We start from the raw sequence: 27254 nt of genomic DNA on the forward strand, positions 1-27254 counted from the left end.
GAAGAATTTGATGAGCCCCCACAGTGTCAGGCTGGCCAGGACATTGTGCTGCAGTCACCTGTGGACTGGGTGCTTTTGGATGGCCGGGAAAGCTCCGATGACCATGGAATTGTGCACTACGAGTGGACACTGCTGCAGGGCGACTCAGCAGTTGAAATGCAGGTACATCTGCAGCCCCCCTTGTGGCCACTTTCTTCCAGATTGGTGTGTTCAAGTTTAAATGTACAGCTAAAAGTATTAAATATATTGGAATCTGTCTGCCAGGTGCCAAAATTAGGGTATCTTTACTACCTGAACATTTATTTCACAGAAATGTAGAGCAGCCCAGGTTGGAAGGGACCTCAAAAGATCTGGTCCAACTGTTTGTGGGACAAGGAGCCTCAATGAGATTATTTTATCTGTCCAATCCCATCCTGAAGACCTCCAGTGAAGGAGACTACACTGTGTCCCTGGGTAGTTTCAGTGATTATTTCTAGTGGCTTACACAGTTAATCCCTTTCCTGGATGGCATGGGACAGCCAGCAGCAAACAAGTAGATAATAATACTCCACTGGATTTGAGCTCTGCTATATTTGTGCTCACTGCACTTCAGCTTCTGTCACCCCAGTTAGAGACCCCTCAGTCATTCAGTTACTAAAAATAATAAGAGATTTTTACCAACAGTCTCCTGTCAGTGCTTATGGAGAAGCTACAAAGAAGCATGATGAAAACCTTATGAAATATTTTATCCATACATTTTCTACTGTGCTTAGATTTCAAATTATCCATGAAGAGAGCAGTTCTTCAGTTTAGTCTTTTTTGTGAGTCCTGTAGCATCAGCAGAAAAAGAAAGAAAAAATGTCTCAAGTCCACAGACTCTACTCATAGTCTCTTCACAGCCCACAAGATCCAGGACACGCTGGAAACTCCACCTAGAGCAGGAAGGTTATGTAGAGGTGAGAGAGTGTGAAGCAAAATGAAGCTTTAGGACTAGTTGCTAGATATCATCTTTATTATCAAAAGCTTGTTTATTGGACTCATTGCAGCGTTATTTCCTGAAAGAGCAATTAAATACTTTTAAAACTAATCTGTGGTTTAGTGACATAGAGTAAAACAAAAATTAGAATTTAATAAAAACATTTAAAGTTTATATTTTTAATATTACTCAAAGTAACTTTATAAAATACAGACAAGTCATATATCCATTCAAAGCTGTAAAATTCACATTAACCTTGGTGGCTTTTTTGTATTTGTTAACAGAAAATGAATTTGACACACATTTATGCTTAAATAAATACTTTTCCATTGTGTTCAAATGAGCAGGGATTTCTCCTACAGATATGTACCCTAGTGATTAACCATGATAATTTAAATTTTAGAGTTGAATTAATAGCTGTGATTTTTTTTCATGCATTCTTCAGTTGATATCTTTAGTGCTTTGGTTACTGCCCTGAAGTTACTGGATTTTGTGTCATTTATTCTTTGAGAATAATGTATGAATCCATAGCTACAAGGGAGATGGGAGTGTGTTTAAATAAGATAAAAGGCAGCTGTTGATTGCTTTTATGTAGCAAAGAATAAATAGAAGGCAGAGGAGGAGAAAGGACTGCTATAAAGAGATCGTATCATATTGTAGAAGGAAGCCTTTTTTTTTTCCTGTTGTGACTGATTATTGCTTTTTTAGGTAATTTGCTTCTCTGATTGCTACCCCTACTCTGTAACTGCACAGCTCCTGGACACTTGGGGACAGTAATGGGTTGGGTTTGGTTGGTTTTTTTTTTATGCTGATTATCTATTTTGAGCCAAAGTTTCTGTGTAAGCAGATACAGGCCAGCATTCTTCAAGGCAGCATGAGAATAAAAAAGAAAGCGCAGAGGTCACCAGGAGGAGTGGTGGTTATTCAGAAGTCAGTGGCATTTCTGTCTCTGCACTGGGAAGAGACTTGGGCTCCATGGCTCATGAGTTTTAAATACCACATTTGCTCTCCCAAGAGTCACAGTGAACAACAGCAGGTGGTTTTTAGAGCATAATAATTTCTTTAATGCATTAAAGAATGGAACTGTAAGGGGTCATACACTCCATCAGGAGGTACTCAACAGTCTGATCAGAGAACTGAGTGCATTCATGTAAATAGAAAAGGAAAGAAATTTCAGGTAGGAAATTTCCTCATTGAGAGAAAAAATGTGTTTATCAATGCACTCTTCTATAATGGAAGGTGTAGGACTCTGGCCATATTAATCAAAAATTCTTGTTCTCTTTCAGGCAAGAAAATTTATTTCTGTGGATCCAGGTTATATTGTCTACAGACTAACTTGATAAAGAGCAAAAGGCCAATATTTTACTGTCTATCCTCTAAAATTACATTTCTAATTACTCAAACATTAATTTAAATGTATGTGACCATTTATTCTCCATTTATGTGTTGAGATTCACAGCTCCAGGTGACTGAGGAGATAACCTGAACATTGTGAGTTTTTTTACAAATGGATGCAAAAAAAAAAAAAAGACATCAAATGTTACATGCTGAAATGCATGCTTGAATAGGCTGACTAGACTGCAGGAGGTATTTAATCTTATTCCTGGAAGGTCATGGATGGATCCATTGCGCCAATGTGGTTTTTTACTCAGGTGCCACAGCCAGGAACACTGAAACTGTCCCACATTCAGGAAGGAGGGTACATTTTCCAGCTAACTGTGACAGACACTGCAGGTCAGCGGAGCTCTGACAACGTCTCTGTGACCGTCCTGCCCATGGTTCATTCTGCAGCAGGTGAGAAAATGGCTGGGGCTGTTGCCTCCTCTGTGACACCCAGGGTATGGTACCCAGAGCAGAGCAAGGGTCTGATAAAGGTAAAATTGTTATTCTCCATTTTCAGTGTTTTATTTTGCCCTTGCTCATTACATAATGACATCTCTTTCAGCTTTGAATCTCTCTTTCAAAGTGAGGAAACAAGCAAGCATCACTTGCCTGTTAGAGCAATAATACTTTTAGGTGCTGAGTATTTATCCTTCTACTGCTAATAAGCATTCAGGGTTGGAAGAGTGAAATATTGACACAGGCATCATGTGCATTGTAACAGTCAGATGGTGTTGACATCGTGACAGGGCTTGTGCTATAGGGAAGACCCAGTTGAAATTACTTAATAGTATGTTTGAGGCAGACTAAGAATAGCAATAACCTGCATCTGTAGTCTGAAAGTTGACATGGTTTTTTGTTTTAATGCATTAAGTTTTTCTTTCTGATGGTTGTTATTGAAGCCTTAGGCTACTGGGGAAGCTGAAACTGGAACTGACCCATCATTTCTGAACTCTGAGCTTCAGAAACATGTGGAAAGCATAAAAGGTAGAAAGTAAGTTAGATTTCAGTGGCTGTCAGTCCTGCTCTTACATGTAATAACTTCTAATTACATTGTAATTAACAAGTTGCTAGTGCAGATCTGCTGCTCTGGCACAAAGTTAAATAGCATTATCGCCATGTTTAGCAGAACCAGTGAAAATCTTGCTCTGCCTCAGCACAATATCTCTATGTGAGAGCATAGTCCCTGTGGCAATAAGCTGTTATTAAGAAAAAATCTGCTTAATAATGCCTGTGTTCCAGTAATGGATGATAGAGTTGTGTTCATTAATATTTAATTCAGCTAAAGCAGCCAGAGAGGTTTGCTGCTGTGTTTATTTGCTGCTGTGGGTATCTGGGGTATCTTTTGTATGGACCACATAGGGGATTTGCTGTCTTCTTTATTTTTCTAATTCCCCAGCTACATTAGCAATTCAAGTGCTACTGCTGTAGCCAGACCAGTTCTTGATGCCTTAATACGTGCAAGATCAGTGCTATTACTAGTGCTGAAGTTCAGGAGACGCATTTTCAGATTTTAGGGGTTTTAAACTGGGTTGTCTGCATTCCTGGCATTGTTCCCTTAGCCTGGTGCATCGTTTGGTACACAGCAGGGTAACAACCGAAGGCTGTGCTCCCTTATGCAAATTGATTTGCTCTTACAACACTAATCAAGCACTGAACTTGATAGTGCTTTACAAAGGGATGAACTGCACTGCTTTTGGAAAGACAAAAGCACAGATGTAAACAATTGATAATTACAGAATCAGAATGGGTTTCAGGAAAGCTTTGAGTATGCAAAATGGGACATCCAGGGATGGATATATTGTCCATTTCCAGGGGAATCTAAATGTTAAAGCAGGCAGCAGTCAGTTCTTTCTGGTGAAAGTAATTTGTGAGAATGTGACCTAGTCCTATTTTGGTCTGTGCTGTATTGAAGTCACTGGATGCTGATGTCAATAAATGATGAGCATTCTTTGAGTATTTTAATTGCGTTGCAAAAAATATGCCATAAGATCCCATATGGCCCAAATGTGTGCATATAAAGCAACATATTGGTGTTGAATGGATATGTAGTAGGAATTATGTGTTGGAGGGATGCAGTTACAGCCACAGAGATTTCATTTATTCATTTTCAAGACTGGGTCTGCATCCTTTAAGCCTAGGAAGATCTCCTTTCAGCTTAGGCTAGCAGAATTCAAAGCACTGTAAGGGTGCTGCACAAGGTGTAAGGTGCAACAGCCTCTAGGTTGAGTATTCCTGTAATAAACAGATTACTAGGCTAGTGATGAAGGTGCCAGGAACAGCTATTGCCTGTATTTGCTTCTGAGTCAATACGATGTCACACAGCTGAGTCTGGACTTTGTGCCTTGTTCATGGTGCTTCTTGACATAGCGTGGTTCTGCTTTTTCCTCCATGCTGCAGAGTTTAGTCACTGATCCAGTATTTACTCCTTGGATTTCTCTTTTGGTAATTTGGGAATTGTTTCTCAACAGCCTGTGTTGGGGTTTGCTCTCGGTACCAGTTCATCTGTGATGATGGCTGCTGCATTGACATCACGTTTGCATGTGATGGTGTGAGGCAGTGTCCTGATGGATCAGACGAGACTTTCTGCCAGAACCGTAAGTGTGCCAGGCCACAGTGGCACAGCAGACTGTGAGAGCAACCACAGCCTCAGTGACCAAAGGGGGATGATGCCACTTCTGGGGCCTCTCTCCCTGTGAGCAAGCAGTTTGCTCCCAGTCTTTCATTGGAATTAGCACATGGGAAGCTTTAATATTTGTGTACTCAGGTGCTCAGAAATTTTATTCAAAGCATATTAAAACTGTCAAAGGTCCCTAAGTGACAGGTTTTGTGTTCATCAGTTAAAAGATCGGCTTTGCACTTGTGTGATGATTCTGGGAACAAGAACTGTGGTCTCGGTGTGAAAAGGTGTCTCAGAGGTACCCTTCACTGTGCTGTTAGACACCTTGCAAGAATCTGAAAAACACTGTGGACACACATGGGAACCAATTGACTCACCATCATGCTATTTGCTTTTGTTAGTCATCCAGGCTCAGCTAAGTGAGCCAAACTCACCTCAGAGGGTGAATGGGCACAATGGCTAACCACTCTTTCATTGTATTTTAGTTGCTGGATTTCACTGTAGGGGTCATGAGTGTACTTTTGCAAGCAAGTGTTAGGTATCTGTGATAGGTATCTGTGACTCACATTTCATCATATCTGTGAACCTGAGGAAGTTGTTCACTCTGCCTCAAGGCCCATCTTGGACAGTCTTCCTTAAGAACACTTCCATTCCCTTGTTGTACAAACTTTTTTTTTGTACATTGTACAAAAATTTTTGTTTCTGTTAACAGTAAGCTCGGGTCGGAAGACGGTGACACATGCAGCTCTTGGCACTACCCAGCAAAGGACTGCAGGACTGACTGAAAACACAGAGGAAAACTCTGCAGTGAACACCCTGAAAGCCACTGCCAGAAATCAACCACTTCTCTCAGTGGATGCAGACATGTCTAACCAATCGCTTTCTCAGGGACCAAAGAAACAAATCAGTGGATTTGTGCCAGGTAAGAATTGAATCTGTTTCAATAAACCCTTCTCCTTAAAGAAAGGAAGTGTCTTGCACCTTAAATTTAATTTGTCTTTTGGTGTCTAGCTAAGAGGAAAAAAAATTCAAATATAAATAAATACAAAAGAAACCTGTAATAATGAAGTTCTAAGTAGGTTTTGATTTATTATTGTTAAGTTTGTTTTATACTAGGTGCAAAAAGAAAGTTGAAATGCAGGAATGCTAGAGAAGTAATACAGTCTAAGGAACAAAATGTGCAGTGAACTAAACAAATATTCTGCCACAGGTTCAGCTTTGTAGGCTGATGTATTAAGGCTCTTTAAATCTCTAGGGGAGTATTTCAGGAGCACATAATAAAGTACTGTTCAACTTGGGTGAGAGTAATTGCTTTTCGCCTGGTGCTAAATATTATTTCTCTCTCTCTCTCTTTTTTTTTTTTCCCTGAACTAATATCTTTACTATTATGGGCTTTTTTGTTTCTAAACTCTGTCTCCAGGGCAGGATCAGTCTTTCATCATTGTAGAAAATTCTCGGGCTTTGGTAACAAGATACCTCAGGTGCTCGTGTAAGGTCCCCAGTATTGTTCTGCACAGTGGCTGCAAGCCTGTAGTGAGTCACTGTGTGATGTTACAGGCACAGCCCCAGCCCTGGCCTTGGTAAACCTCCAGAAGCTGCAATGAAATTGATGTGTCTTTTAAGGTTCATGCTGATGAATTAAAATTATCTGAAATGGCAATTATATGAAAGCAAAACTGTGTGCACAGAGCCTCGAATCAGTACAAACCCCCCACTTTTATTTCTTTATAGTTTAGAGTGATTCATGTGCCCCAAGACACAGCTTTATTTTCCAGCTGCAACAGAGCAGTGCTCAGTGCCCTCTGCTGTCGGCTCTGGAAAAGGGCACTGCCCTGGCTGGCACCTGGACGTTCCCTTCAGGGTGCTTGTACTTCATCTGTGCAGTGTAGAAGGAGTGAAAACTCCACAAAGGGAACACTCTGGGAACACTCGGCAAAGGGAGTGAAAACAATGCTGTCAAGAATTTGATGGCCTCAGTGAATTTGTGGGGTGGGGACTGACAGCAAAATCCTGTCCCAAATGTTTTCCCCTTTTCTGGCAATATAGATGACCTCTAGATGACTCCTCACTGCTGACTAAAATTCTGAAGTCTGCTTCAAACCCTTCTCACTCACATAGTCTTGAGTGACACCTGATATGGGGCCACCCTAACTGAACATCAAACTTCCAAAGGGATTTGCAGGCTCCAGTGGGAAGTCAGCTGCTAAGTAGGTCTCAAAAATCATTTGGCTTGTGAATCCAGGCATAAAACCAGAACTGAGGTCACCACCTTCAGCAGTTGATAGTTAAGGGAAGTACAATGCAGAAGCATTTTTGCATAATCATTTTCTGTGTTTACCCATTGCACAGTAATTTACTTGCACCAGTTTTGCTCTAAAGGTAGCCTTTTGCACAGCAGTACACAAGCAAAGAAGAAGATGCTTAGTAAGTAAAGAAGTGTGATGGGGCTTCAGTGATTAGTGTACTACCAGTACCTGTTGTAATCCTCTAATTTTCAGCAAGCAAGATTTCAAGCTGTTTTAATTCTTGTGGGTTTAATTTTTTTTTTTTTACAGGGCTCAGTCAAAATTTAATATTAGATTCTTAATTATTTCCCTGTGGAATAAAAGGATCCAGTCTTTACTGACCAGGAGCCCAATACTTCTAACCACAAAAAGCATCAAACAGCTCAGGGAGGTTTAAAATCGTCTGCGGATTGATTCCAGTTAGGGTGCATGGGGTGAGACATGAAGAGGTGCTAGATAGGTCTGAAAGGCAGAAACTGCCAAGAACTGCTCTGCCAAACTCTGCTCTGAGCTGCTGTATTCTCCTGCAGACACTGAAACTTCATAGAGTGCCATGCTGTGCATTAATGATTCACAGAGGTCCAGAGAGGCTCAAGTCCTGCCCCACTGGGAAGCACCACAGCCTTTATGAAGTTGGAAAGACGGGCATCTAACCTATTCCTTAAAATCCACCCAGATCCATTAATTACACTTCCCTCCACCACTGCCATCTCAGGGAGGTTACAGACCAAATCTAATAATTATGTGATACAAAAATGAGAGGCACAGAAATACTGGAGCAGCTCCATAAAGCTCATCTGGAAATGTGTCCAGGAGGGCAGTAATGCGAGATGCATTTTTGAGAAGAGGTAAGCAATGCTGAGCAGAAATCATGCCAGCAGCCTCAAAAGTTCAGCAATTCCACTGGCAGAAATCCTGTTCTGGGAGGGATTGTCTCCTGCTGCTGGTGCCAAGGTAGAACCTCTGCCTCTGAATCACTGTAAAGGTCTTTGTTGCACTGAGGCAATCATGTTCTTGTTGGCCTGGAGCTGACATTGCAAACATCCTGGCTTCTTAGACACTATTTTACATAAATTTTGAAAATAAGCTTTAGTGGTTTTAATGTCACTGTGGTGAAAAGCTGTCTACTTAAGATACATATATGAGGATATGGCTTTACAGGTTCTGGCTTTTCACTTGCAAGTGCTCCATTCAGGGCCACATTTTTCTTAATTCTCAGCTGACAGTTTCAGATCATCATGGAAATAGAATCCATGGAAAGGAAAACATGATGCTCTTAAATTAGGTGACTGCAGGCAAAGTGAAGGTTTTACCTACTAGAGACAGCAAATTTATCTTTTGTCCTTTTCTCCAAAGGAGCTGGGCTGAGTTGTAATGTTTTGGACTGTGAGATAGTTCCTGGTAGCAGATATATGAGCTTTCTACTTATGAGTGTGATACTTAAGGGAAATTCCTTCTAGAACCCATTTTCTTTTAATAGATTGTCTGTTCCAAATTTCTTTTAACCTTGCTTACAGTGGCCCTTCATGTTTAGCTCTGACTTGATTCAAGCTTTTTAAGGATTTACACTGAAGTATGAAAATATGCTAGTCCAAGTTAAGGACTGTTTAAAACTTCTGCCTGACCTAACAGGGGATCTATTCAAAGTAAAGTGAAAAAAAACCACAACCAACCAATACAAAACCCAAAAATCATTGGTTGTTTACAATGGATAAATCTTTTTTTTGCACTCCTGCCTTTTCAGTGGGATTGCTCTACAGCAGGGCAAGTCCAGGGGAACACCAAGTCTGACTTTGGGATAACTCACTGAGGCACTCAGGGCACTGAGTCTTCTGCAACAGACTCATGGTCTACTTTGCCCAAGCTGAAAGGCCAGACATTTTCTTTCAAAAGTTGAGAGTGGATGGAGGAAAAGGCATTTGACGTCAATGAAAGGGTCCTTTCTCTCTCTGCAGACATGTTTCCATGGCAGTAAAGTTACCCAGACTGCATCTCCTGCAAAGGCCAGCGCAGCATTTCTGCATGGCTGCGTCCAAATAGCCCCAGTGTCCTTCTCCAGGGAAGTTCTCAAGCCTAGCTGCATATTCTGGCAGTCCTGAACTTGCAGATGAATATAGAAAACATTCAGTAGCAGCACAGCACTCTGGAGTGAGCAGGGGGCTGGTTTCTTAGCAGCAGTGGCCAGTAGCAAACAGGGTCATGCAGATGGATTGAATCCGTGAGCAGCCTGAAGATTTGCACTCCCCAGCACAGCCAAGCCAAGTGTATAAATCACCATAACAGCTTTGCATTCCCCTGGCACAGGGCCTCTGTCTGTCCCAGGCTGCCCGTGCAGTGCTGTTTGAGGCTGGCATTACAACATTTGACTGAGTGCCCAAGCCTTAGTCATGTTTTTACTGCAGAGGCACCCACAGCAGTAGCCATGGCCTAGATCTGTGATTTAGGGTAATTGGAAAGGGCTGTAAGTGGCAATTTCCTCAGAGTAGACTAGAAAATCAAGAGAAAGTGAAAACCAAATTAAAGCCTTGTAAAATGCTTTATGCCAGGCTCCTAAACTTCTTTGGGGAAATTGCTCTTTGTGTTCTAGAGATAACAGATAAGATATTGAGCAGCATTGATAGTCTCTCCAGTCATGTAAGAGCAGCCACAAGTCCTAGCAAAACAGCACAAGTCCTACACGCTTTATTGAAAGGATTCAATTCTTCTACCCTTCCAAAAATTTCCCACTGAACTTTTCTCCCTATTTGCCAAATTTCTTTACAAACAGTTGACTTAAATATTCCCTTTATTTAAATGGCAGGGAAACAATTTTCTAAAACAGGCATTTAGATGCAGGCTGGAGCAGCTCTTAAAAAGAGCTGATGTCTTCTGGGTATTTCCAAAATAAAGACAAATACTCATTTAGTTTAATTCAGGAAAAACAGCTGCTGGTTTTGGTGTCAGTTACACTCAGGTGGTCCTGCGCATCTCTGATACCATTTGGGTACTTTAAGGCCAGTGCATTCACTGTTAGGATCTTTCCAAGCCCACTTCACATGCCAGAACAACATCAGGAGCCCAGCAAGGAGAGGGCCATGGCTTTTTCTGCAGCGTTCCCTGTGGATCAAGTCAGTGTTTATGCACCCCAGCCAAAATGGCAGGGCAGCAAAGCCACAGCCTGGGAGGCTGCCTTCTGCCTTGGAGTGGGAGCATTAGCATGGACTTCCCTGACAGTACCAATGAAACAATTTAGGCTTTAATTAGCAGTCATGTGCATCTGCTGCTGCCACTGCCAGGGACACCTTCTGCAGCTCTTCAGAGCTGGTGCTGGTGGGTGGGACTTACACACAGTGCATGTTCCAAGCTAATTGACTTAAACGCTTTCTTAGCACCCATCACTACATGTAATTCCAATTACAACATTTCACACTCATATTCTAGAGATTTTGCCGCATAGTGTGTTTCTGCTAGCTCTGTAACAGTTCTGAAGGCTGCCAGCAAATGTATCACAGCACAGTCAAAGTGTCCTTGCTTTTAGTTAAGATGCACTGTGGTTTGGGATGTAAAATTGAATTTAAATTTTAGCTTCAGTTTCACATTATTTCAAAAATTCAAGTCATACACTTGAAGTCAGAAGTTCTCAAACTGTTCTTTTGTTTGTTTTTTTCCCATAAGTTTAAGCACTTCACATTATTTAATACTAGTATCCTGTGGATAAGATTTCCTGAGTCACTGAACTGCAGTATTTATTTATGTTGCTTGATTTTGTGCAGATAACAGTTCCTCAGGGAAAAGAACAGATGATAAAAATGGGGATGGCATAATGATGCCAAAGAGAGATCAGCTTGGAGGCGGTCGCCCAGTCCCAGAAACAGGTAAGACCAACCCTGTGAATTAATTTTGAATTATGTCAGTTTTACAGTCAGGTGGTATAGATACAGATAAAGTGGTCAAGAATTGAATAATGTACTTACATATCCTGAACTGTCTCTAACATGATCTTGCAGTTTAGTTTCATAGTATGTTCCAATTACTATGTGGTAGACTAGCTGTATTTTTAAAGAAAAATTTCAGGTTTTCTCTACCAGTGTCTCACTGTGTTAAATAAAATGTAATTTCTCTTGACCTCATTGTAGGTGCTGTGTTACCCTTAGCCTTAGGCTTGGCAATCACTGCTTTGCTGCTGCTTATGGTTGCTTGCAGACTGCGCTTAGTGAAACAGAAGCTCAAAAAAGCCCGACCCATTACATCTGAAGAGTCCGATTACCTCATCAATGGGATGTATCTCTAAAACCTGGATTTGGGTCAGTTGTTTTCTCCCCTTTCTCCTGTGTCCATGAATCTCTGCCTCTATAAAAGGACCAAAATCCTTAGTTTATTTTCAAGTGTAGAAGAAGCCTAAGAGATGAAGAACATACTCTTCCCCTTTGGTGATAATATAAAAAGTGGGTAGATGACGTTGCTCAGAAAATAAGAAACGTTCAGGCTCTGGAGAGTAGCTCTAGCTGATTGATGTGCAGAAGACATTGAAAGGTGGGGAGACCCCAAACTGAATGTGGGATGCCCATGCTCTCCCCACAGCAGTTGGGGTCTCAGCCAGGGCTGAGGGCACCCCAGGGCCCGTGCACTGGGGCCGCCAAGGCTCCACAGCCCGGCTGTGTTGGCCAAGGAGTGGGGGGAAGCCTGTGCCATCCTGCTCTTCTCAGTGCTGCCACCACTGTGGGGACACAGATGCTCCAGCCAGCACGATCCTTCACCGTCCTGCAGAGACCAGTTGTGTTCTTTCCACCTGATGCACTGGGAGTATTTTCATTAAAGAATGTGTCTTGCTTTGTTAATTAAAAGCAGTGGCAATCCAGGCACCAGCTTTTGCAAAGAAAATTGGGATTTAAGGAAGAAAGCATGTTATTTCCACCCGGTTTAAACCTCTGTGCTGCTAGCAACCAGCCATGCTTGCTAAATGCTGAAATGAAAAAATGCAGCTCCTCAGAGGATGAGCTTGGACTTCCAGTGCTCAGCAGCAGTCGTGTACTGCTGCCTAAAGAAGCTGTGGGTGCCCCATCGCTGGCAATGTTCAAGGCCAGGCTGGATGGAGCCCTGAGCAACCTGGTCTAGTGGAAGGTGTCCCTGCCCTGGCAGGGAGGTTGGAGCTAAATGATCTTTAAGGTTCTTTCCAACCCAAACCCCTCTGTGATTCCATGTACAATCCCAGAGCAGTGTCTGTCCCTGGAGCTCAGGGCTTGTTCAGCCTTTTCCACATGCAGCCCTCCACCCTCAGTGTGAGAACAGCACACAGCAGTTTCTACCCGAGATGATGGAGTGCAGGATTCCTGCTGGTTATCCCATAGCTCCCTGCAAAGCTTGAAAGCTTCGGTGATCTGCCCTCGCCCCAGAAAAATTCTCATAGAATTAGAGCAAGTAATTGATATGTGTGAGTGAACTGCAGATGTGTTACCAGTAAAATGTGTACAGTACATGTTATATATACATATATATACACACACACTGTGCTGTCTGTCTTGTTTGGCTGTCCCAAGGATGTCACATTCCTCATGGGTCTCAATAAAACCAGAGTCAAATGAGGCATGCATTGTTTTGTATGTTGTCTTTTGTACTTCAGTAACTTTGAGTCAGCAAGAATATTGCCATGGTATACAAATAGTTCTTCAAGTAATTTGTTCTTGATTACTTTATGTAAAATAGCTCTAATAAACCGATTCTATTCTTATATTTATTGCATTGTCTTTCGTTTCCATTGCCAGCTAAATTCTGTGCTACAAGCCTGCATCATGAGAGCAGACAGAATTTCTTTCTCCTTTCTGTGAAACAGCCTTACAAGAAGCTGGAATGTGTATAGTGGGGGAAGTTGTTGAGGTACTTGTTTCAGGGAGCCAGAGAAGGAAGGGCATCTGCCTGTGTGACCTGTCTCTTGAGCTGAGCAGGACAGCGGTTGCAGAGCTGGCTGTGCCAGCCACTCAGGGAATCTGGTTGCCAGTGCTCCTTGCTCGTGCCACATGAGGCAAAGTCTGTTTGTTTGTACTTCAGTGGGGCCAGGAGAGCATCTGAGGATGCTGCCCATTTCCAGTTTGGAGTACAGCCTCTCTTCCATCCCAGCCCCCAGAAGACATGGCAAATAGCACAAGACCCAAAAGGCCACATTTTAAATACAGCCTTCTAGGGAAGACTCACTGCCTATTTGGTTGGGGTCTTATTTTCCATTATTGAAATTTGCATTGGGTTTTAATTAAATACCTAAATGTCCTTCACCACCTTACCAAAGCAGAAGAAAAGTGGTCTTTTCTCCCTGTGCCCACCATGCTCCTATTACCAAAAGCCATTACCCTGGCACACAGCCAGCAGCAGAACAAAAGGTTTGGTTTTGTTCTGCCAGGCAGGACAACAGCAAGATCTGGCACAAAGCACAAGCCAGCCAGTGCTTTGGTGCAAGAGACTGCTCAACTTTCCAGTCACTCTCCCCAACAGCAGGCTTTGTTTCTGTGCTGCTGCTAGTGAATAAACCTTCATGGATTTTGCATATTCCAGCTGAGAATGAACTCCTGCAAGCAGAGAGCAGCAGACAGCAAGCAAGGTACAGGAGTCTGGAGTCTGGCTGGTGCTGCCCTAGAGTGGCCCGTCTTCTCTTTTTTTCTGGGACGGGAGATGGTGACAATTGCTGCCCTCCGGGCCTCCAGCTTAAGGCCTGTTACTTCCCAGGTGACAGCAAACTCCACGGCTGGAGTGAAATAAAATAGTTTTCACCTTACCAGAGAGCCTGGGGGCATTGTCAGTTGGATGGTGTGCAAGACAAAGTTGGCAAAGTAACAGATTGGCTTGGCAGCTCCTGCAATTATAAAACACACACTGGTCTCGATACCATGTGCTTGCATTTATTGGCTTTCATGCTATTTCATTTTAAGTAAGTCATACTGAACTATTGAGCTAGAGCACACCTGGGAGTAGCAGAAAATACTGTCAACATGCTCAGGATGCTTTTCCCTTTTTCCCGAGGCAGCTCGCAGTCACTGCCTCCTGCTGACACCAATTCTGTAGCCCCTCCCCAGCCACTCCCAAGGTTGGGGCTCTCCCTCTGATGCCAAAGGAGTGCTCAGAGCAGGCAGTGCTTCCAGTTCGTGGCTGCTTTACTAAAACTGCATTCGTGGCCTCTCATGCAGACCCAGAGCTGGGGAGTTTTACACAGTCACAGATCACAGAATACTCTGTGTCAAAAGGGACCTATGAGTGTTTATCCTGTAGAAGACGTGAGACACACTGTGTGAAAGTCGTCACTATTTGAAGTCTGTCAGATCTGTTTCTTCTGTCCTAAACACTGATGTTTGTCTATCCACATATCTGTGAATATGATTATTCCACCTATTCTTATCAGTATATTAGGTAAGTAGAGAATATTGACTACCCTCACTGCATAGCCCTGTGGAAGTTGCTCCTCTGTGTATTAGGAGAGGTCATTAAAATTTATTTTGTCAGTGTATTTTAATGCTGATCAAGATTCTTATTTCACTGAGACTATTTTTTTTAAACTGTTTTGCCCTTCAGACAGCTTAAGCATACAAATTACTTCAGAATAGCAAACAATACAATACTTACCTAGCTTTGATCCATATTTAGAAGTAAGGGGTTTTTTTCCATAATATAGGCTGCTTGCTGCCCACTTTTGCGGGGGATGCAAGCCCGAACATCTCGCTGTAATCATTCCATAGCACTAGGATAATAGCAGGGGCAGTTCCAAGAGCACATTTGCAAAACAAAAAGGCTGAAATAGGTCAGTGTGATGCTCCATTTGCTTTTCAAATCCTAGATAAAGGATAAGAGTTTCAATCCCAAACTGCACAGAGCCAGCCAGAGGCATGAACCAATAGCAACACAAACACGCCACCCCAAAACAAAGGGAGAGCCTTTCTAGTAAGCCCTAACAGAATCCACAGTCATGCATCACTGAGGTCTGTGCTGGCTGTTTTCATGTGCATCAGGAATTGGGATTTTTCAGTTTCTAATGGCAAAAGCTAAAAGCCTATAGAAGATTCAGAGAGTGCTGATGGGCATAAAGACCAGACAGAGGCAATAAACACAGAGTAATTAATATGAAAAAGAGCCCTTGACACAATTGGTCTGAGCTGAGTGACAGGGAAACATGCTGTAAACAAGGAATATTTAAAGAGGAGGAAAAATGTGTAAAAGTAACTCTGCTCTATATTTTTCAAATAATAGTTACTTAAAACAAATGAAAAAGTGAGCTGCACTCTGCACTGTAGTCCTGAAACACAAAGAGAAATCGAGAACAACTGGATCAGCACACTTCAGAAGCAAGTTTTTAAATACACCTGCTAAAATTTTAATTTTTGCAGTTATAAGACTCCTGGCTGATAGTTCTAAACCACTCATAAATAAATGAAAAATGTATTTTGAGCAAGCTTGCAGAAACCAGACACGGCAGAAAGGTTCAGTGAACAACTGAGAGTTGCCGCTTACTTGGCCAACAGAAATGTATAATCCTGTTCTAAAGAGGGCAGAGCAAGACATTTTAACATAGCTCTTAAAACTAGCAGGTCCTAATGCATTAAAGAGATGAATTTAAGATTTCTACATTCAAATGAAATGCATGGACAACACAGATATAGAGAGAACAGGGAACTTGGAGGAGTGCAGGACTGTACACAACTTGAAAGCAGGCAGCCCAGTGGAAGATTGGACCCATAGGGAAAGCATCCCTGAAGGCTAATTCCATGCCCAAGAGATGACTGTCCTGAGACTGCCTCTATATCCAGAGGAGAGGAGCTTCTCTAGAGCTCTGATCAGAGCAGTAGCCTTGGCAGGTGCTCTGAATCACCCATTTTCCTAACCAGAGGTGTTCGAGAGTGTCCTCCTAGTCCATAAGGTACCTGCAATAAAAGTTACCAATTTATCTGATGCCACTTCTACATTATAGCTGAAAAAGGATTTGGCAGAGCATAATAAACAAGACACATGGCTTGTTAATAGTACAAACACATAAAATGCAAACATAAGCCCAACCATGGCTGAGAAAAGGACTTCAGCTTCTCAGAAGTATTAGGGAATGTCCTCAAGAGTGTCTACCAGGTCAGTTGCTCGGAAGCATATGATGACAATGGCTGGACTAAAAGAAACCTTAGAGAATCAAAGTGAGATTTCAGAGTAACTCCAACAACAGTCTTTATGAAAATAGTCTGTTGTTGCTAAAAAAGTTTTGCTAAAAGGCACGGAATTGTCTCAAGTTCTAAGTTTGGTATGATGAGACACAGTTATTTTCATTTCTCCTTCTGAAGCTTTCAGGCAATTCTCAATGGGGAGCTGGATCTCCTCCATACATATTTCAGCAATAGCTATGTCCACTCAATTCATAATTTAAAGAAATACAATTTTAGTTTCTGAGCACATCCTGCTGAGCATCTCATTAACACCCTGCCAAGAGCATGAGAGAACAACCGGATAAGCCTTTCATAGGAAAATTCAGAGTGCATCAGCTGCAGCATGAATGTGTGCTGTGTAAAAAACGACTACCTGGAACAGAAAGCAGCCCTGTTTGTCAAGGATGAAGTGTGGGAGGTAAATAGGCCAGGTAGAGGGAAGTTTACATCACCTCTGCCAACATAAGGCCAGGCTTTAGTCCATGCTTATTTCCTCAGACCGGGCTGAGGCATGGAACCCCAGACCTTGCCAGCTGGGGGGTCAGAGCACACAAGTGTGTGTTATTTGCAGTAAAGGCAAAGGGGAACCCCAAACCTTGCCAGTTGGGGGGTCTGAGCACACAAGTGTGTGTTATTTACAGTAAAGGCAAAGGGGGGTTATGATACCTTAAGAGTGTCTGACTTACCACAACTGGTCTGCAGTTCACAACCTTTCACAGTTAAAATCAGATGAACAAAACTCAAATAGATTCAACAAAGGCAAAATGTTATGAGCCCACAAAACTAACTTAAATCCCATGCTTGAAGCCATCTATTGTATACCACAGTACTTAAACTCTAACTTACTCTTCCTGATCTATGAAGTCTGAACATCCTGAAATGCAAAAGACCAATTTCAGATCTCATCATCTCCTGGGTCTCCCTGTGCCGTCTGTGAAGCAACACTTCCCCTATGAATTTTTTTGTTTGGTTCTGCACAATGGGCATGTGTGACCTCACCATCTGCCTTTTTTCTGAACCAGGACCACCCCTCATTCACTTCAGCAGAATACCTCTTCCACATTGCTTGGGATAGGGATCAAGGTTCCATAAAGGTAACTACTCATCTTTTGAACTGCATCCTAGTATGTTTAAAATCAGCTGAATAGAACCAAAGTTACAAATCATGAGCATGGTTTGTGTTACTCATTTTTTGTATTGTGTCAAAGTTCAGAAGGAATTGTCTCATGTCTTCTTTCTCTGAACTGCATTTTAATCAAAAGCAGCACAACCTTGGGCACATTAATGAGTAGAAGGAAGAAAACACTGCTACTGTAAGAATGGGTTAACACCCTTCTTCCTGGCAGAGAGTACTAGTTCAGAATTTTCCTCTGAGTATTTTACTTTACTTCCTTGCGCTGATGGGTAAATTACACAGTCTCTCCACACTCAAAAATCCTGGAGCTTGTCATCTTGTCACAAAAACACTGCACACGTGGAAAGAACTGCTGCCAGCTGCAAGCTCCAGAGCCTACCACGCAGAGCCCCCCTGGCTCCAGGCATTATTGCCCATTTCAAACTTGATGACTACAAAACATTTCAGGAATCATCCAGGTGGCTTCATCAGCAGTGCTGGTGCACACATGCTGTGTGCTGGTTTCCCTCCAGAAAAAGTCATGCTGTGGGCTCTGTGGCCTCAAGCCAGCTGACCAGTCTGAACAGAAAAAGTACACAGGTCACTCCTGCTACATAAACAGTAAGCATCTCTACAGCACATCAAACTCCTCTGTGGAGAGCCCACAACTCCTGGTGGGTTTTCAAGATAGAGGTATTGCCTTTCTAAGTCTTCTACTGTCTGGATCCCAGACACAACCGGATAAGCAACTCAGAGTTCAATCCGTTCTCCCAAGCTGTTCTGACTTAGAGGTGACAGTAACAGCCCAGTGAAACACGACTGCACCTCTTATAAAGAGGGAAAGCTTTAATCCTCCCAAGTGGCAAATCACACTCTCCAAGGTGGCTGGATTCAGCTATGGACAACAGACAGAACTGTGCACAGACCCTGTTCACCAAAACACAGAGATGTGTGTTTCAGAAATTCCAAACAGACACCAAAAACCCCACTTACATTCCAGGCAGTATTAACAGGCTTTGTAAGTGATGCAATACATTAATTGACTGAAAATGGATACATAGTTCTGGTCAGTTAGCAAACCAGTATTTTTATACATGTTTTCTTTTGGATATGTAAAATCCTGTTCAAGGTTAAAAAACAACAAAACCAACCACAAAATCAGGCAGACACCTAGATACAGCTTCTTCTCAAATTGTTTTATTTGGCAAAGTAGCAATTCAGACAGTTCACACAGCATTTATTCAAGCTCTTCAAGTCTTCTGCATTTCAACTTGTCCTTGTCTCCAAGTTTTTACTTCAGAACCATTGCTCCATCATGGAGGAGTTTCCATTTTCGACTCCTAAATGCTACTCCTGGATACTCCTTTCTGTCCGAGTACCTTGACTGTCATCAACCCCTTCAGTGGAGTGGGTGCACCATTCCCACCAGCCTTGGTCCCTGAAGCTTTACACCTCCTGAAGTGGTTCTCCCCCAGGAAGTTGTCGTCGGGTCTCAGCTTTAACACCACTTCCAAGTCAGGCTAGCTTATTACACTGTGTCCAGAGACAGGAATTTGGATACAGTTGAGCTCATATCTTTCATTTAACTAATTAAATTAGTGAGAAGATGTAAATAAAGCTGAACTCAAACTGAAAGATACAGCGACCAAAAGGTTGAACGTTAGCATGCATCAGTTATTTCACTTCAACACCAAGAACTAGAGTCACAGTTGATTGTGGATTAGTACAAATTTGTCAGACGCAAGTGGATTTTTCTGGATTGTATTTTCTAGAATATGTACTATATTAATTTCTTTATAAGATTAATCTTGTGCATGTGCTCCCAGGCTGCAGTCAAATCAGGAGGTGGTACATTAACTTCCAAACATCTAAATAAATTAAGTCCCATAGTATCTTTCACAGAAGAACAAAATCGGGCTGGCCTTTGTTCCTTTTACATATGCAGAGGCCTTTGAATTATAACCTTTATGCTTTCAGGGATTAATCCTATCACAAAATTATTGCTCTTCCACCATAGGAAGTTGTTTTAGGTTTTTTTTTCCCAGAGATCACTGTAGGTTGTTTTATTCCATAATCCTTCCTATCATTAAAAAAATAAGGAGAATATGCTGTTTACTTTAATTCCGGGTTGCTCAAATATGAGCAAGATGACGGAAGACACCCTTTCCCCCTTTCCCAAAGCAGCCCACCTTATTGTACTGCTTTGCAATTTGCTGTTGACATTTTACAGTACTAGAACACAAAACTTATGTCAGAAAAAAAGGTTTATAGTCTTCCAACAATTCTTCTATATGAAAACTGAACGAGAAGCATCTATGTGTACTTAAGAGTCCAGGATTCTTTCCGATGTGTTCCTTTTGCAGCAATTTAGAATTCACTTTCTAAAAAGCCAGAATTTTTCCTGGGTGCCCACAGTTATAAAAGCAACAATGTTAATACAGCAAGTGGCTTTACCAAAAGCAACTTTCTTTTAGAACCAAAGGGACTTTTGGCTTTTAATAAAGAACCTAGCAATCCATATATCAGATTACCTACCCATCCTAATCTTCCACACAAGCACAAAACTCCCCTTTTGCTTTTAACTTTATTTGGCAAAGCAGCATTGCATAAATTGTTCAGTGATTGGAACACACCTCACCTCACATTTACGGAGTTACCTCCATGTGTACCACACCAGCACTGAGCTATAAACCACAATAGAATTTCAAGATTACAATAATCAATTTTAGAAGGAAAGGGAAAACCATGTCTATTATGTCCAGCTTGAACAGCAATGTTTGATAAGAGTGGCCACCTACCTCTGATGTCATGAAATTGAATATATACAAATGCCTGGTTTTAAGGTAAAAAAGCAGCTGATTGTATCTACTACATGCTAGTCTATGACACCATGTCAAAAGCTTAGAAAGGAAGTTCCTCTCCTTTTAGTAGCATCTAGCAGACGTTGGAACACAGAAAACCTGGTATTACCTATGTAGTGTCGTAAGGTGCACAGAAGCAGTTTGACCAAGGGACACAGGAGCCAAGAGAAGTGAGTGTTCAAGTTCCCCCATCAAAATTAGAGTTCACAAGCTACAGGTCTTTATCTGCAGTTTTGCAGAAATTCACTTTGAACAGATGAAAGTGAAATAAAGGCATGTTAAATAAAACAATGCCCACATAAAACTTTCCACCATCTCTTTATCAGATTTGCCTTGAGCATCTAAAAAAATAAAACAAACACCACGCTGTTCCATGCTGATAACAACAGTATAACAAAGTCCAAAACAAGCTGCAATGCTGTTGGTTTTCAAAAAGCTTTTAGAACGGGAGATGAGCAGTCCACTGTAACACTATGTTTGGGTCAAGATGATGTAGCTTTTACAATTCATCCCTGTAGAAAGAAAACACATGCAGTTATGTTTCTTCTCCCCTTGGAAATGGTATTTGAGAAGTTTTGATATTGAATCAGGTTACATTTAAGTGCTCACACAAAACTTTAGATATGTCTTCAAGCATTTGAGAAAAAAACAAACACCAAAGGAAAGGCAACAGCAATCCCATATCATCTCATACTACTATGTGACTCATTGTGAAATATGGGTCCCTCTATTTTACATTTAATGGATCACTTGCTTTAAGGAAACCCCCACATTGTACAGCTAGTAATACAGCTACCTGCCATCCGTATTCTGCTGGCTACACACTGGCAAGCAACTGAGCCAACTTACTAGACAGAGTATTGGCAAAAACCACCCTCTGTAGCTGCCAAAAAGACAAGTTTAGCTTCAGCTGCAGTCTCTCAAGAAAGTGGGAACACAGTCTTGCACCCTGATTATGTAGTTTTTACCACTTAGTTTATTTATTTCTCAGAGGAACTCGATTAGCTCCTGAAGGATCTATGATAAATCAGGAGTAGGTTGTGGAAAGGCTGGGGGCAGGGCAGTGTGTGTGTGTGCGAGCTAAAAGGAGATCTAGGGAGGAGAAAGGATCAATCAAGAAGTCTCTCTAAATCACTGAAAGGAATCTAGAAAATGCAGAGATTTGTTCCTGTGGGACATTTAAAACACATTGAAACGAGAAACCCATAGAGCCTATATTCCAACCATAAAGTTATCATACAGTAGTGATTTGTTTAAGTATTTCTAAAGCATTAATTTTAATGCAAAACACCCATCAAATCTGAAAGCTGTGCCACTCTGAGCACTGGAAAACTCAAAGAGAAGAGTTTTGCCTCTTTTTTTTGACAAGGCACAAGCAATCCAAAAATTCAGAATGAATTTGCTGCAATTTTTCTTTTAGTAGGTGCATCAGCCTCCTTAGCTGAAGCAAACAGTGTCTGAATTAGAAAAAAATCTCAGTAATGTGATTGCTGGCTCAATACACAATAGCATTTCCAGCTATCATGCAAACTAATCCACAAAAATATAGTTCTACATGCACACATACAAAACCTTTAAGTTCCAAAGACATTACTATGCTCCAGGAATCATGAAGCATGGAATGGCAGCATGCAAAACATTGTAAAAGCAACTGAAAAGGCTGTAGAAACTAGTGCTTAAATGACTAGTTTTCTATCTAATGCAGTTGGGATGCAAACGTTGTGATTTGTAAGTGATAAATATTTGCATTCTTTGCACTTTGCACTGCCTCCTATTAGTAAAGTACTAATCACACAGCTTTAGAGCACTGCAGTAATTACACACAGCAGAAAAGAGCAGGAGGCAGAAGAACACATCGTAACAGAGATAAAGAAAAATCTGTTTATAGCTAAAGGTTTGGAAGCTCTCCATATTTGCCTATCTCACAGAATGGGTATTTGCTTATTTTAAACAGATAAAAAGAAATTAACATCTGATACCCAATTTAAAATGTAGTGCCAGTGAATTCAGGACAAGTGCTTCATTCATCCGTAACACTTCCAGGAGCTGCATCATCAGTTCATTTTTACATCTTCAAGAAGTGTATGTAAGTAATGACTACTGCTGTTGCTGGCTTAGTCTCATATACCTAATTGTGGGTGTGATTTTAATCCTGATTTCTACCACACACTCACAGCTTTATAAAACCCTAGTCTTTTACTGTGACAAGCAATTCGTAATCCTTCAAATACAAGGCAGATCCTCAAGAAACTGTAAGCCTAAAACAAATTCTGTATTTACTTGGAAACTATTAAACACAATGATTCTACCCAGCCACAAATGTTAGCAGGGCTTTTGCATAGTGCTGGTAATGCACTTAATGTATTTAAAGTATGGGTCTGTTCTATTTCCCGAAATTATATTTCTACTTAAAACATATAAGTATTATATAAATATATCATTTAAAATAAATTATATTAGCATGGCAATGTTTTAATTGTTGGTATTTTTCATTGCTTTAACATTCCTGACCACTACATCCTGTATGTGACATTCAAAATAAGGATTTTCATATTTTATTTTTTAGAACATTTACTGTATATTAAGGGGATCAGCTTTCCTCAAGAGGTTTTTCATTTGCTCTTCACTACTCATTAATCTAACAACAGCATGTCAGTTCAAACTAACCTCCAATATGAGTGTTAAAATTATACAGCATTTATTTTCTACAGATTGAAGTTGAATTTCTATGTGCATTATTGGAGTGAATGTATTAGAAAGTGCCAGAAAAGTCTCAGATCACCTGATAAGTAACAGCTGTCAGCTTTCTCCCTAATGTAGCACAGCTTGCAGACATAAATACATACTGCAAACCAGCATCAGCTGACCTGAGCTGATCCTGTATGGATTGGAAGCTGCCAAGCTAGGAAATCCACCAGGTTTCAGCGACTGCTAAGAATCAGAATACATTATTCTATCTTCCCAGTGGTACAACAAAATCTATCCTGCTACGGAGCTTAAAAGGAGACTCAAAAGATTGCTCTTTCCTTGTTAAAACTATCCTGTTGTCCTCCAGAGCAACAGGAAAGACCTACTAATTTGTATTCTTTCTGGATCCCGCTATTTACTGTGACTCTTACACAACTCACGTAATTTTTTTTCTCTCCACCTTCATATATGCACTCCTTCCAATCTGCTTACCAGCTCCTGCTTAGCAAGCAATATATATATTTTGGGTTTAAGTCACTACAGAAGTCCTTCTCAGGCTTTTGGAATTGCAGCAAGAGAACCACTCATCTTTCAACTGAGGCATCAAAGCAACTTTGTAAGCTCAAGTTAAAGTAAATTTCAGAAGTCATTAGCTCAAAGTTACTATTCTTGAAAAAAATGTAAGAAAGTTTGAAAAATTTTCACTTGCTTCCCTTCATGTATATGAGGGAAAACATATACATGAATACTCTACAATTCCCATAATGAATATTCAATAAAAAAAACAAGAAACATTCCCAGAAAAAAATCTAATATGCAGCTTTTCAGGTAAATTATAAACTATAAAGACCAATAATCTTATCAACAATAAGTCTGGGATACAAGTCACGCAGCTTTGTGATCCCTCACTGTCACTTTAGGGAAAGGCATTCAAATATTTGAACAAACATTTATAAATCTATCTGAAATCTGTATCTCACTCTTTTAGATCCACTTCAATTTTCTTGTCATTAGGCAGCATATGACTTTCCCTTCTCAATACATCATTCATCTATGAAAAATATGTTGTCATTACTGAAAGTGAAATTCAGAGTGCAGCCTTTTATGAATTAGAAATACAGCATCTACTCAGTGTTTCAGCAGCCCATTATTTCTCACTTTATGACTTTAAAGATGCAATATGAAGACTTCCAGCATTTTAATCTGGAAAGGTGCTATTATAAAATATTTATTATTTGCTATGATCAATCATAGAATTGAGAATAAATTGAAATGATAAAGGAATTTTTTCAGTAGCCTACTGTATCAGATATATCACATACACTTTTACATAATTGTGTTGGGTTTGCCTGGCAAGGTTTTGGTAGTGGTGGGGAGGGAGGGGTGGTGCTGCAGGGGTGGCTTCTGTGAGAAGCTGCCAGAAGCTTCCTCCAGGTTGTATAGAGCTGGCTTCTAGACAGACCCTCCACTGGCCAACACTGATTCAGTCAGCAATGGAAGCAACACCTCTGTGGAAACACATTCAAGAAAGAAAAAAGTTACTGTGCAGAGAAGAGCAGTGTGAGAACATGTGAGAGGAGCAGCCCTGCAGACACCCAGATCAGGGGAGGAGGGGCAGGAGCTGCTCCAGGTACTGGAGCTGAGATTCTGCTGCAGCCCCTGGTGCAGACCATGGTGAGGCAGCTGTGCCCCTGCAGCCCATGGAGGATCACAGGGATGCAGAGATCCACCTGCAGCCTGTGGAGGAGCCCATGCTGGAGCAGGTGGATGCCTGAGGGGAGACTGTGACCCTGTGGGAAATGTGCTGGAGCAGGCTCCAGGCAGGGGCCTGCAGGCCATGGATAGAGGAGCCCACACTGGAACAGGTTTCCTGGCAGGACCTGTCACCCTGTACAGAACCTACACTGGAGCAGGCTGTGCCTGCAGGACTGCATCCAAGAACAGTGACCCACCTTGCAGCAGTTCATGAAGAACTGTAGCCCATAGGAAGGACTCCTGCTAGAGAAGTTTGTGGAGAACTGTGTCCTGTGGGAGGGACCCCCCACAGGAGCAGAGGAAGGACCCCTCTCCCTGACAGCAGCAGGAAGAATGTATGACAAACTGACTGACTGTAAACCCCATTCCTTACCTCCTTGCACTGCTGGGGGGCAGGTTGTAGAGCTAGGAAGGAGGGAGACAGGGTGCAGGAAAGGTGTTCTTAAGGTATGTTTTACCTCTCATTATCCTGCTTTGATTTTGCTTGGCAATAATTTCAATTAATATCCCCAACTCAAGCCTGTTGTACCCATGGTGGTAACTGGTGAGTGATCTCTGCCTGTCCTTAACTCACAATGGAGCCTTCTGTTGTGTTCTCTCCTCTGTCCAGTTGTGGAGGGAGCAGCTTTGGTGAGCACCTGGAATTCAGTCAGGGTCAAACCACCCTGATACATAATTCATAATTCTTAAATTTAACCTAAAATATTTTGTGCAGATTCTTTTTGCCAAAATAAAATAAAAACTTAAACCATAATCCTTATTCTGCATGGCCTAAGAAGTTCCAGCAAACAATACCTGCTAATTGCAAACTAATTTGGTCAACTAGCTCACCAGGGGCACTTGAAACACTGAATAAGAGTTTCTAAGCAGAAACATATTAAAATGTATCCTAATAAATACCTTTTCCAAAAGAGCGTTAATCATGGTTTATGTACAGGTAAGTGGGATACAGTAACAGCCCCAGTTTAGTCATTGAAGTTTTTGTTCAGAAAGGTCATACTGTCATTATAATTCTGTATTTTACCAGCAATTATAAATTCAGCATGACATTTATAAATAATTTCTACTAATACAATATGTAAACAAAAGTAGTTGTTACAATTTTTTAAAAGCTGCCTGTCTGGAAATCAAATCCAAAATGCAACAGAGACTCACTGCTCTTATTTACATTGTTATTCTCTTAGGCATCTGTATCAGCAGTAGTCAGGCCAGCAGGACAAGATATCCCCTGAAAGTGTTTGAAAGATGGCTTGAAGTGGCCCTTATGGTTTAGTGGTGGACTTGGCAGCACTAGGTTAACAGTCAGACTCAACTACCTTAAACATGTTTTATATCCTAAATAATACCATGATTCTGTGACACTTAAAATTGTCTTTCCTCATAAGTAGTAAGTGAAGTAGTAAGTGTTATTTCACAGAGAAATAAAACCAGAGAGATCCTAATTTATACAAGATCTGCCAATAAGACAGCTATGAAGCCATGTTTCCAACTGTGTAACACAAGGCCCTCTCTCCAACCTATGTTTTCAGTAAAAAACTCAAAACAATTGAAGTTTTATGTGAAAGGATACCCTTTATCAGTATAATCACATAACTGGGCATTGACTGCTGGATTTCTGGCACACTGCATTGTTTTGTACCAGAGATAGGGTTCCTGAGTATACTCTACTTCTGAGTGTCCCAGGGAGTCACATTTGAGAGGATTCCCACTAATATTGGGAACTTGAAAAAATGCTACTGCAACTGAACCAAAACTATGAAGTCATGGCCTAAATTTAAAGAAATTTAACAGTATTCACAAATAAGATGCTTTATTTAGCAATGTGCTGAAATCCAAGGAATCTTTTCCTTCCAGCTAGTCCAGACTTCCTTTTACTACAAGTTTTACATAGTGAAGCATGATACAAAATACCTGAAGATGGAGTTGACTTCAAACACCACTTAAAGAGTGTTGTGCTGCCTTGCAAAAGCACCTTACAGCCCCATTAAAGAGTGAATGGCTCAGCAAAAATTTAACAGCTTCTTTCCTGCCAACTGGAGGGTCTGCTACCCTAGGAAAATGCTGTTGGCCTATCAATTGTATCCTCTGAAGGGACACCGTTCTTCACTCAATGCGATGAAAGAGTTACCTGCATTAGGAATGAAATCACATAATGTAAACTAAAAGAATGACAAACTAAACACACAGAATTGAGCTAATCTTAAAATGATTGTTGTTTAACGAATTTGAGATTTACATCAACTAGCCTCCCATACACTACAGATTTCTATTACAGAAACACTTAGAGATGCTTTTTCAGAGGAGTCTCTAAATGAACTCTGCACACAGATCTTGAGCAATTTAGAAAAGAAAAAATGAAATCTAGGAAGTGAAGAAAAAACAGCTCTTTCATCTTTGATGTCAGCATAGATAGCAAATGCTGACTTATAATTAGGAATTTCCTTAGCAGCAGC

The 27254-nt window shown here is 41.2% G+C and overlaps 2 protein-coding genes across 3 annotated transcripts in view; one reads left to right on the plus strand and one right to left on the minus strand.

The window, feature by feature from the left end:
* LRP11 (LDL receptor related protein 11) overlaps nt 1-12947 on the plus strand; it is a 65838-nt gene extending 52891 nt beyond the window's left edge. Inside the window, exons 3-8 of the mRNA XM_054279035.1 lie at nt 1-162; nt 2608-2749; nt 4807-4932; nt 5668-5877; nt 10993-11094; nt 11356-12947. The exon at nt 1-162 is cut by the window's left edge and continues 2 nt beyond it. Of these exons, the coding sequence (XP_054135010.1) occupies nt 1-162; nt 2608-2749; nt 4807-4932; nt 5668-5877; nt 10993-11094; nt 11356-11510 (897 nt within the window). The 3' untranslated portion in view covers nt 11511-12947. The remainder of the gene's footprint in view (nt 163-2607; nt 2750-4806; nt 4933-5667; nt 5878-10992; nt 11095-11355) is intronic.
* Nucleotides 12948-18672: 5725 nt separating this feature from the next.
* The window catches only part of PCMT1 (protein-L-isoaspartate (D-aspartate) O-methyltransferase), a 36192-nt gene continuing 27610 nt past the window's right edge, over nt 18673-27254 (minus strand). For both annotated transcript variants that reach the window (XM_054279491.1, XM_054279492.1), the window contains exon 8: nt 18673-20870. In XM_054279491.1, coding sequence (XP_054135466.1) covers nt 20858-20870 — 13 coding nt within the window. In that variant the 3' untranslated portion in view covers nt 18673-20857. The remainder of the gene's footprint in view (nt 20871-27254) is intronic.

This window comes from Melozone crissalis, unplaced genomic scaffold (genome assembly GCF_028551555.1).
Source record: "Melozone crissalis strain CALT ecotype California unplaced genomic scaffold, PUWL_Pcris_2 ptg000027l_1, whole genome shotgun sequence".
NCBI lineage: Eukaryota > Metazoa > Chordata > Aves > Passeriformes > Passerellidae > Melozone > Melozone crissalis.